Genomic DNA, 12,471 nt, shown 5'->3' on the forward strand with positions numbered 1-12,471 from the left:
AGACTGAAGGAGAGGAGATGGGCTGCTAGAGGAATACACCCACTGAGTTAGAGCTGTGTTATAGGGGCTGTGTCAGATATACTAGAGGAATACACCCACTGAGTTAGAGCTGTGTTATAGCGGCTGTGTCAGATATACTAGAGGAATACACCCACTGAGTTAGAGAGGACATAATGGTTACAGTCACAGCCAGAGACAGAAGGAAAGATGTAGTGTTAAAGTGACTGTGTTAGAGAGCGAGTGTGTTAGAGAGCGAGTGTGTTAGAGAGCGAGTGTGTTAGAGAGCGAGTGAGTTAGAGAGGGAGTGTGTTAGAGAGGGAGTGAGTTAGAGAGCGAGTGTGTTAGAGAGGGAGTGAGTTAGAGAGGGAGTGTGTTAGAGAGCGAGTGAGTTAGAGAGCGAGTGTGTTAGAGAGAAACTGCATTAGAGTGATTGACTACTGAGCTGAGCCGAGCCAAACCGACCAGAGATGTACTGGGCTAGCCTGGCTATGCATCCACCATAATTACTGGAACCGTGCTGGAAAGGACAATGTCAAAATCAAATATTTCAGCTGGAACAGTATATGCTTGGGGTCGGCACAATAGTGTGAAAAGGGTATGAGAGCACTGTTTACGTAGCTGTACTGGAGGCTAGGTAGAAGCCTGGGAAATCCTGTTAGGACTAAAGCTAGTGGAGCCGTGGTCTTTGGTTACACTGCATGCTGAGAGAGCTGCTGTCCTAGAGATAAGGAGTGACTCAGAGGAGGGAGCGTCTGAGCCGCCATTTTGGAGATTGCTATGGCTGGCCTATAGCTGCTGGCATGGTGATGCAGCACAGTGTGGGGATGGTGATGAGGGAAGGTACAGTGCAGATCGTCTGACTGCTGCTAATAGACTATTTAGAGTGAGTCAGACTGTCAGGGCCGTACGAGGGGTGGAGGGAGGGATGAAGGGATGGGGGAAGGATGAAGGGGTGGAGGGAGGGATGAATGGATGGGGGGAAGGATGGTGGGAGGGATGGATGGAGGGGCTGTGGGAGGGATGGAGGAGCTGTGGGAGGGATGGAGGGGCTGTGGGAGGGATGGAGTGGCTGTGGGAGGGATGGAGGGGCTGTGGGAGGGATGGAGGGGCTGTGGGAGGGATGGAGGGATGGATAGAAGGATGGTGTGAGGGATGGAGGGATTGGGGGGTTGTGGGACGGATTGGGGGGGTTGTGGGAGGGATTGGGGGTTGTGGGAGGGATTGGGGGTTGTGGGAGGGATGGAGGAGCTGTGGTAGGGATGGAGGGGCTGTGGGAGGAATGGAGGGATGGATAGAAGGATGGTGTGAGGGATGGAGAGATTGGGGGGTTGTGGGAGGGATTGGGGTGTTGTGGGAGGGATTGGGGGTTGTGGGAGGGATTGGGGGTTGTGGGAGGGATGGAGGAGCTGTGGGAGGGATGGAGGGGCTGTGGGAGGGATGGAGGGATGGGTAGAAGGATGGTGGGAGGGACGGAGGGATTGGGGGGTTGTGGGACGGATTGGGGGGGTTGTGGGAGGGATTGGGGGTTGTGGGAGGGATTGGGGGTTGTGGGAGGGATGGAGGAGCTGTGGTAGGGATGGAGGGGCTGTGGGAGGGATGGAGGGATGGGTAGAAGGATGGTGGGAGGGACGGAGGGATTGGGGGGTTGTGGGAGGGATTGGGGGGTTGTGGGTTAAGAGTTTGCTATTGTAGAACTGAACAGTTCATATTGGTACAAGAGCAGGAAGCACAGATGGATTCATCATGATCATGTTTTTTTTATTTTGTGAATTTGCATCTAAAGAAATATTACATTTGTAATTTAAGGCTCATACAAAAAGTTGTACGAGTATTGTAATTCATAACCTTGAGAAACAAGTAGGTTACTAGCAAGCTCTCTTCTCTCTTCTGACATGAGATTGAATGTCTGTGTGTTGAACCATAATATTCCCTGAGTGTTAAGCCTTGACTGTGGTGCTATGGAAACAGAAGAGGGAAAAATCTTAAAGGAACAGTAAACTATTGTCTCACATGGAGACAATATGAGACAAAGTAGTGCACTACAGATGGGATAGAGTGCCGTTTTGGATGCACATAATGTTTGATAGACAGTGTTTTATTGCTGATTGAGTTTCTCCCTTCTCCTATTCTATCCATTTACTCTGACCCCACTCTCTCTGTCTCCTCTCTCCTTCCTTGACTCTGACGCTTCTCTCTCTCTCTCTCTGCTTCTCTCTGTCTCCACAGCCAGCCAGGCCAGAGACCTGTTGTGTAAGATGTTGATTATTGATCCAGCCAAGCGGATACAAGTGGACGAAGCTTTACAGCACCCCTACATCAACGTTTGGTACGACCCAGCCGAGGTGGAGGCGGTGAGTAGGAGGAGTCTGTAGCTAGAACTCTCTGGCAGCCTTATCAGTTAGTAGCCCTAGGTCAATCCTACAGCTTGGTACTTGTTTAGTTTGGGCTGTTTTCATCTGCCTTGTGTTTGTATTAGTGGTGTGTAGATATATTATTTTTTATGTTACATTCCCCTCTCATAATGGTTACTATAGGAACCATCCAGAGAAACATTTCTGTTGTTGTCTTTTGTTGTTTAGTTTGTATCCCCTGCTCGCTCTTTGTGGTTTGACCTTTTATGGCTATCCTTTTACCCACCACAGTATATCTGGCATTAGGTAGTCATGGAAACATGTACGCATGTTACTGACTATCATGGTACTGTAGAGACATAACAGTGGGCTCAACTGGTTGTTTTACCCATAGAAATATATACTATGGTTTTACCTTGCTGGAATGTGCTTGATTCCTCAAATAGAGCACAGATACAAAGCCCAGTCTCACTGCTCACTGCTTTGGGAGAATACAGTATAGTTGTCATCCAGGAGCTGTGTGATGAGGATAGTTAATACTGGATAGTTAATACTGGATCATATAGCAGAGCGGGCATTTCTTAAGGTGTGCTGGTTATGTACTGAAATATAGTCATTCCCTTTTAAAGACCTTCATCACTGTGGGATAATAGTGAGTTTGGGAAAAAGCCTTTTGCAGCCTGTCTCTTACTTGATGAAGACTTTAGATGCATTTCACACCAAGTAGGCCTATCTGCCTATGCATAATGCAATACAGTGTGACATGGCCTTCTCTGAACCCAGTGAAGCAGACAGAACTGGGGTGCTGAATGAAAAGTTAACCTCTCTGTTAGCCTGGAACCCAAACTGATACAATCTCTTCCCAATAGTGAAATGTGGTATATTAGTATATTAGTTTGGATTTCAGCATATGACTATGTGAAAGAGGTGTACAAATATAGAGTATCAATAACTCTCATCAAGATTAATCAAGATTAATCAAATATAAGGGTATCAATGACTCTCAACAAGATCAATTAAGTAGATTTGAATCAAGTTTATTTTATTTTGTTATTTGCAATAAATCACACACCTTCATTATAATATCTGTTTGACAGTTGGAATATGCATTTTAAAGTATATTATTATATGATATTGTGTAATATGTACATTTCATTTGTAGCATGTCTCATTCTTTTGTGAAAACATACATTTTACTTAATCAAAACAAAAATGACCAAAAAGTGACATTTTACTGTTTTATGATGGGATATGCTATATTGTTGTATAGATGTGATAAATAGATTATATTGGCCATCAATGGCATTACATTCTCCCTGAAACCAATGTACTGTTTTCTCCCCTCTTTATTGTTCATTTCATGCTGATGAAGGCCAGGGATCTCGTCCAAATATCAATGGTAAATAAAAAAAAAATGACTTACACCAAGAGAAATATATCTCCCATACAGCATATACAGCATTACAAACATGATATGACCACATATGGCTTTACGAAACTGTATTTGGGGGTAGGTAGTCAAAACCCCATCTTCAGAAACCCCATCACTGACCAAAATTGAGAAAAGTGTCATATATATATACTCTTAGAAATAAAGGTGCTACGTAGAACCATAAAGGGTTCTTTCGGCCGTCCCTGTAGGAGAATAACACGTTTGGTTCTAGGAGTATACAGAATGGAGAGCATTACAAACATGATATGACCAGATATGACCAAAATTGCACTATCCTAAGGAACCCTCATACTTCAGACAAAAAAAAAATATATATATATATATAATGTTGTCAATCAACAATGACAAGCCACCTGGGTCTGACAACTTGGATGGAAAATTACTGAGGATGATAGTGGACGATATTGCCACTCCTATTTGCTATCTCTTCAATCTAAGCCTACAGAAAAGTGTGTGCCCTGGAGTGAAGCCAAAGTCATTCCACTACACCAGAATAACAAAGCACCTTTTTTACTGGCTCAAACAGCCGACCGATCAGCCTGTCACCAACCCTTAGTAAACTTTTTAGAAAAAATTGTGGTTGCAAGATACAATTTCAAAGTAAACAAATTCACAACAGGCTTTAGCGTGCTTATAGGGGAAGGGCACTCAACATGTACACGGCACTTACACAAATGACTGATGATTGGCTGAGAGAAATTGATAATAATAAGAAGATTGTGAAAGCTGTTTTGTTAGACTTCAGTGCAGCTTTTGACATTATTGATCATAATCTGCTGCTGTAAAAACAAATGTGTTAGTTATGACTTTACATCCCCTGCTATATTGTGGATTGAGAGTTACCTGTCTAACAGAACACAGTGGGTGTTCTTTAATGGAAGCCTCTCCAACATAATCCAGGTAGAGTCTGGCATTCCCCAGGGTAGCTGGCAAGGCCCCTTACTTTTTTTCAATCTTCACTAATCACACTGCCACTGGCTTTGAGTAAAGCCAGCGTGTCTATGTATTCTGATGACTCAACACTATACATGTCGGCTACCACAGCAAGTGAAATCATTGCAATCTCTTCACAGTCCCCCAAGTCCAGAACAGAATATGGGAGGTGCACAGTAATACATAGAGCCATGACTACATGGAACTTTATTCCACATCAAGTAACTCATGCAAGCAGTAAAATCCGATTAAAAATAAAAACAGATAAAACTACACCTTATGGAACGGATTGTGTGGAGACAGACACAAACACGTATACACACACACACACACACACCTAATAATCCCCAGTTTACAATTGGCTCATTCGTCCCCCTCCTCTCCCCTGTAACTATTCCCCAGGTCGTTGCTGCAAATGAGAACGTGTTCTCAGTCAACTTACCTGGTAAAATAACGGATAAATAAATAAATAGAATAAATAAACATGCTAACACGCAATCCACACACATGTACATTAATATTGTAATATATTGCTGTATAATGGATTATTGTATTGGAGATATGTTGTGGTAGATAGTGTGTAGTAATGTGTGATATACTGTTTTATTTTGTATGTAATTGCCTTAATCCTGTATGGACCCCAGGAAGTGTAGCAGCAGCTAATGGTGATCCTTAATAAACAGAAAAATACTGAATACTAACTCAATGCAGAGACTATGTGGCAGGATGTCTGTGTGCCGTGCACGTCTGTGTGGCAGGATGTCTGTGTGCCGTGCATGTCTGTGTGGCAGGATGTCTGTGTGTTGTGCACATCTGTGTGGCAGGATGTCTGTGTGGCAGGATGTCTGTGTGGCAGGATGTCTGCGTGCTGTGCATGTCTGTGTGGCAGGATGTCTGTGTGGCAGGATGTCTGTGTGGCAGGATGTTTGTGTGGCAGGATGTCTGTGTGCTGTGCATGTCTGTGTGGCAGGATGTCTGTGTGGCAGGATGTCTGTGTGCTGTGCATGTCTGTGTGGCAGGATGTCTGTGTGGCAGGATGTCTGTGTGGCAGGATGTCTGTGTGCTGTGCATGTCTGTGTGGCAGGATGTCTGTGTGGCAGGATGTCTGTGTGGCTTTCTCCTCACTAACAGAAAGTAACATACCGTCTGGCTGCATCTATGAATACCGGAGCCATTTTTCACTGTAGAAGTGGTCGTTAATGTGTTGATGAAACTGCAAGAAAACCTTGCTGTAGCCTCCTGTACTCTGTCATATCTAGACAGAACGTCTATGCTATCTTATTGCAATCTTAAAATAAATGAAAAAACCTATAGATTTGATAAATTGGTTCGTAACACTACCTAAATATCCTCTGTGTTATAGACATACGATAACATCTGGACAGTAGTCCTGTACAGTACACATGCAGCATGTACAGTACCTCGAGATTCGGCTGAACTTTTTGATTGATACTCTGCTGAACAACTACCTACCGGTCTCGTAACAAATCCTTTAGAAGCAGCCTGTAATGTTGTAGTCCAGTAGTGTACGTATGCATTGACCTCTTAATTAACCCACTTCCAAGGTCACATCATGAATGTGATTTATATGAAGTCTCGTCAAAAATATTCATAATGTTTGACATTCTGCCACCCTGGGGCTACTAGGTAGCCTAGTGGTTGGAGCGGTGGACTAGTAACCGAAAGGTTGCAAGTTCAAATCCCCAAGCTGACGAGGTAAAAATCTGTCGTTCTGCCCCTGAACAGGCAGTTAACCCTTTGTTCCTAGGCCGTCATTGAAAATAAGAATTTGTTCTTAACTGACTTGCCTGGTTAAATAAAGGTAAAAAAATATGTCTGCAGCACTGGTAGGCTGCCAAGCCTATAGTACAACAACACAGTCAGATGTCCTATACTATATACTCCTGTCCTATACTATTATCCCGTCGTCTATACATATACAGTGCATTTGTAAAGTATTCAGACCCCTTGACTTTTCCCACATTTTGTTACGTTACTGTCACGTCTACTCCTGCTCCTCCACTCCGGCGTTTGACGTCGCCGGTATACTAACCACCGGTCCTGGCATCCATCATTACGCGCACCTGGCACCCATCATTACGCGCACCTGGCACCCATCATTACGCGCACCTGGCACCAATCATTACGCACACCTGGCACCAATCATTACGCGCACCTGGCACCTATCATTATGCGCACCTGGCACCAATCATTACGCGCACCTGGCACTAATCATTACGCGCACCTGGCACCAATCATTACGTGCACCTGGCATCCATCATTACGCGCACCTGGCACCAATCATTACGTGCACCTGGCATTCATCATTACGCGCACCTGGCATTCATCATTACGCTCACCTGGCACCAATCATTACGAGCACCTGGCACCAATCGTTACGTGCACCTAGCACCAATCTTTACGCGCACCTGGCACCAATCATTACGCGCAACTGGCACCAATCATTACGCGCACCTGGCACCAATCATTACGATTCATCTTGAGGCACACCTGGACTCCATTACCTCACTTTTCTACCTCCCCTGCATCTGGCACTCCCTTAGGTTCTTTCCCCAGTCAGTAGACGCCATGTTGTCTCGTTCCATGTTTGTTGTTTTATTAAACGTACCTGTTTCTTGACTCTCAGCGTCTTCGTTACAGTTACAGCCTTATTCTTTAAATAAATAAAGATCCTCATCAATCTACACACAATACCCCATAATGGCATCACAATACCCCATAATGGCATCACAATATCCCATAATGACATCACAATACCCCATAATGGCATCACAATACCCCATAATGACAAAGCGAAAACAGGTTTTTAGACTTCTTTGCACATTTATTAAAATAAAAAAACAGAAATACCTTATTTACGTAAGTATTCAGACCCTTTGCTACGAGACTGGAAATTGAGCTCAGGTGCATCCTGTTTCCATTGATCATCCTTGAGATGTTTCTACAACTTGGTTGGAGTCAACCTGTGGTAAATTCAATTGATTGGACAGTATTTGGAAAGGTGACACCTGTCTATATAAGGTCCCACAATTGACAATGCACATTGGAGCAAAAACCAAGTCATGAGGTTGAAGTAATTGTCCGTAGAGCTCCGAAACAGGATTGTGTCGAGGTACAGATATGGGGAAGGGTAACAATAATGTTCTGCAGCATTGAAGGTCCCCAAGATCACAGTGGCCTCCATCATTCTTAAATGGAAGAAGTTTGGAACCACCAAGACTCTTCCTAGAGCTGGCTGCCTGACCAAACTGAGCAATCGAGGGAGAAGCTCTTGGTCAGGGAGGTGACTCTGCCAGAGCTCCAGAGTTCCTCTGTGGAGATGGGAGAACCTCCCAGAAGGACAACCATCTCCGCAGCGCTCCACCAATCAGGCCTTTATGGTAGAGTGGCCAAACGGAAGCCACTCCTCAGTAAAAGCCACATGAAAGTCAGATTGGAGTTTGCCAAAAGGCACCTAAAGGATTCTCAGACCATGAGAAACATGATTCTCTTGTCTGATTAAACTAAGATTGAACTCTTTGGCCTGAATGCCAAGTGGCACGCCTGGAGGAAACCTACCACCATCCCTACAGTGAAGCATGGTCGTGGCAGCATCATGCTGGGGGGATATTTTTCAGGAGCAGGGACTGGAAGATTAGTCAGGATCGAGGGAAAGATGAACAGAGCAAAGTACAGAGCGATCCTTGATGAAAATCTTCTCCAGAATACTCAGGACCTCAAACTGGGGTGAAGGTTCACCTTCCAACAGGACAACGAACCTAAGGACACAGCCAAGACAACGCAGGAGTGGCTTCGGGACAAGTCTCTGAATGTCCTTGAGTGGCCCAGCCAGAGCCCGGACTTGAACCAGATCGGACATCTCTGGAGAGACCTGAAAATAGCTGTGCAGCGATGCTCCCCATCCAACCTGACAGAGCTTGAGAGGATCTACAGAGAAGAGTGTGAGAAACTCCCCAAATACAGGTGTGCCAAGCTTGTAGCGTCATACCCAAGCAGACTCAAGGCTGTAATTGCTGCCAAAGTACTGCCAAGGGACTTGAATACTTATGTAAATGTAATATTTCAGTTGTTTGTTGTTTTTTTGTTTTTTTAATTGCAAAAATGTCTAAAAACCTGTTTTTGCTTTGTCATTATGGGATATTGTGTGTAGATTGATGAGTAAAAAATTACTATTTTGTCAATTTCAGAATAAGGCTGTAATGTAACAAAATGTGTAAAAAGTCTAGGGGTCTGAATACTTTCCGAATGCACTGGACTATACTCCTGTCATCTACATCCGTCCTATACTATACTCCTGCCCTATACTATACTCCTGTCAGTAGTGGTCCTAAAACTGAGCCTTGAGGAACACAAAAATGTACAGTTGATTTGTCAGAGGACAAACCATCCACAGAGACAAACTGCACAGGAAGCAGCTCTTTCAGTAGTTTAGTTGGAATAGGTTCCAGTATGCAGCTTAAAGTTTTAGAGGCGATGATTATTTTCATCAATATGTCAAGAGATATAGGATTAAAAAACGTGAGTGTCTTCCTTGATCCTAGGTCCTGGCAGTGTTGTGCAGACTCAGGACAACTGAGCTTTGAAGGAATACCCAGATTTAAAGAGGAGTCCGTAATTTGCTTTCTAATGATCATGATCTTTTCCTCAAAGAAGTTCATGAATGTATCACTGCTGAAGTGAAAGCCATGCTCTCTTGGAGAATGCTGCTTTTTAGTTAGCTTTGCAACAGTATCAAAAATACATTTGGGATTGTACTTATTTTCCTCAATTAAGTTGGAAAAATAGGATGAGTGAACAGCAGTAAGGGCTCTTCGGTACTGCACAGTACTGTCTTTCCAAGCTAGTCGGAAGACTTCCAGTTTGGTGTGGCGCCATTTCCGTTCCAATTTTCTGGAAGCTTGCTTCAGAGCTCGGGAGCTAGTTTCTTATGATAAATGTTTTTTTGTTTTTAGGGGTGCGACTGCATCTAGGGTATTGTGCAAGGTTAAATTGAGTTCCTCAGTTAGGTGGTTAACTGATTTTTGTACTCTGACATCCTTGGGTAGGTGGAGGGAGTCTGGAAGGGCATCTAGGAATCTTTGGGTTGCCCGAGAATTTATAACACGGCTTTTGATGATCCTTGGTTGGGGTCTAAGCAGATTATTTGTTGGGATTGCAAACATAATAAAATGGTGGTCCTATAGTCCAGGATTATGAGGATAAACATTAAGATCCACAACATTTATTCCACGGGACAAAACTAGGTCCAGAGTATGACTGTGACAGTGAGTAGGTCCGGAGACATATGGGACAAAACCCACTGAGTCGATGATGGCTCCGAAAGCCTTTTGGAGTGGGTTTGTGGACTTTTCCATGTGAATATTAAAATCACCAAAAATGAGAATATTATCTGCCATGACTACAAGGTCCGATAGGAATTCAGGGAACTCAGTGAGGAACGCTGTGTATGGCCCAGGAGCCCTGTAAACAGTAGCTATAAAAAGTGATTGAGTAGGCTGCATAGATTTCATGACAAGAATCTCCTGTCCTATGCTATACTTATGGCCTATACTCATGGCCTATACTCCTGTCCTATACTATTCTCCTGTTCTATGCTATACTCCTGTTCTATGCTATATTCTCCTGTCCTATGCTATACTCCTGTCTTATACCCCAGACAAACACACCTTTTTCAACTTGTCAACTAATCATCAGGTCCTCAATGAGTTGAATCCGGTGTTGTTTGTCTGGGGCTACAACGACAATGTGTTATGTTGGGGGTCCTAGAGGGATGGAGTTGAGACCACTGGTATCGAGGGTATATCACTGATCTGTATTCTAGCTGCTGATTTGCTGAACTCACATTTAAGGTCTCACGAGTGGAATAGCGATCTAAAGGCACTGCATCTCAGTGCTAGAGGCGTCACTACAGACCCTGGTTTGACCCCGGGCTGTATCACAACCGGCGCTGATTGGGATTCCCATAGGGCAGCGCACAATTGGCCCAGGGGCGTGCGGGTTAGGGGAGGGTTTGGCCGGGGTATGCCATCATTGTAAATAAGAATTTGTTCTTAAACCTCTCTGGGATATGTGGGACGGTAGCGTCCCACCTCGCCAACAGCCAGTGAAATTGCAGGGCGCCAAATTCAAAACAACAGAAATCCCATAATTAAAATTCCTTAAACATATAAGTATTTTACACCATTTTAAAGATAGACTTGTTGTAAATTCAGCCACAGTATCCCATTTCAAAAAGGCTTTACGACGAAAGCACACCAAACGATTGTTAGGTCAGCACCTCGTCACAGAAAAACACAGCCATTTTTCCAGCCAAAGAGAGGAGTCACAAAAAGCAGAATAAATTTAGAGATAAAATGAATCACTAACCTTTGATGATCTTCATCAGATGACACTCATAGGACTTCATGTTACACAATACATGTATGTTTTGTTCGATAAAGTTCATATTGATATCCAAAAATCTGAGTTTACATTGGCGCGTTATGTTCAGTAGTTCCAAAACATCCGGTGATTTTGCAGAGAGCCACATCAATTTACAGAAATGCTCATAATAAACATTGCTAAAAGATACAAGTGTTATGCAGGGAATTTTAGATCCACTTCTCCTTAATGCAACCGCTGTCAGATTTCAAAAAAGCTTTACGGAAAAAGCACACCATGCAATAATCTGAGTACAGCGCACAGACAAAAACAAGCCATACAGATATCCGCAATGTTGTGGAGTCAACAGAAGTCAGAAATAACATTATAAATGTTCACTTACCTTTGATGATCTTCATCAGAATGCACTCCCAGGAATCCCAGTTCCACAATAAATGTTTGTTTTGTTCGATAAAGTCCATCATTTATGTCCAAATACCTCCTTTTTGTTTGCGCGTTTAGCCCAGTAATCCAAATTCATAGGTCCAGACGAAAAGTCAAAAAGTTCCGTTACAGTCCGTAGAAACATGTCAAACGATGTATAGAATCAATCTTTAGGATGTTTTTAATATAAATCTTCAATAATGTTCCAACTGGAGAATTCCTTTGTCTTCAGAAATGCAATGAAACGCAGACCGCTCTCACGTGTGTGCGCGTGATCAGCTCATGCCACTCTGGCAGAGCCCTGACTCAATCAGCTCTCATTCCCCCCTCCTTCAGTGTAGGAGCCTCAAACAAGGTTCTAAAGACTGTTGACATCTAGTGGAAGCCTTTGGAAGTGCAATATGACCCCATGAACACTGTATATTTGATAGGCAATGACTTGAAAAACTACAAACCTCAGATTTCCCACTTCCTGTTTGGATTTCTTCTCAGGTTTTTGCCTGCCATATGAGTTCTGTTATACTCACAGACATCATTCAAACCGTTTTAGAAACTTCAGAGTGTTTTCTATCTAATTTGATGCATATTCTAGCTTTTATGGCTGAGTAGCAGGCAGTTTACTCTGGGCACCTTTTTATCCAAGCTACTCAATACTGCCCCCCAGTCCCAAAGAAGTTAACTGACTTGCCTAGTTAAATAAAGTTCAAATATGAATAAAACATATTTCTGTGTGTCTGTGTGTAAATATGGCTAGTGTTGCGTATGTTTAGAGCTTGTGCCATTTAATGTAGAAACTTCAAAGTGTTTTTAAGATATTATTTAAATGTTTTCATGATACTGGCAGTGCTTAGGTGTCACTCATCTCTTAGCCGTAGCTAAAACCGGCTTCAGCAGACACAATCAGTCATC

General features: G+C 43.4%; 1 protein-coding gene across 31 annotated transcripts in view; it reads left to right on the plus strand.

The window, feature by feature from the left end:
* Positions 1–12,471, plus strand: part of mapk10 (mitogen-activated protein kinase 10) — a 120,164-nt gene that overhangs the window by 95,440 nt on the left and 12,253 nt on the right. For 18 of the 31 annotated variants that reach the window (XM_090191658.1, XM_090191656.1, XM_090191657.1 and 15 more), the window contains exons 10-11: positions 2,227–2,351; positions 3,724–3,750. In XM_090191658.1, coding sequence (XP_090047784.1) covers positions 2,227–2,351; positions 3,724–3,750 — 152 coding nt within the window. The remainder of the gene's footprint in view (positions 1–2,226; positions 2,352–3,723; positions 3,751–12,471) is intronic. The other 13 variants (XM_090191663.1, XM_090191664.1, XM_090191650.1 and 10 more) reach the window with 1 other exon arrangement.

This window comes from Oncorhynchus mykiss, chromosome 12 (genome assembly GCF_057628025.1).
Source record: "Oncorhynchus mykiss isolate SJ-2025 chromosome 12, ASM5762802v1, whole genome shotgun sequence".
Lineage (NCBI taxonomy): Eukaryota > Metazoa > Chordata > Actinopteri > Salmoniformes > Salmonidae > Oncorhynchus > Oncorhynchus mykiss.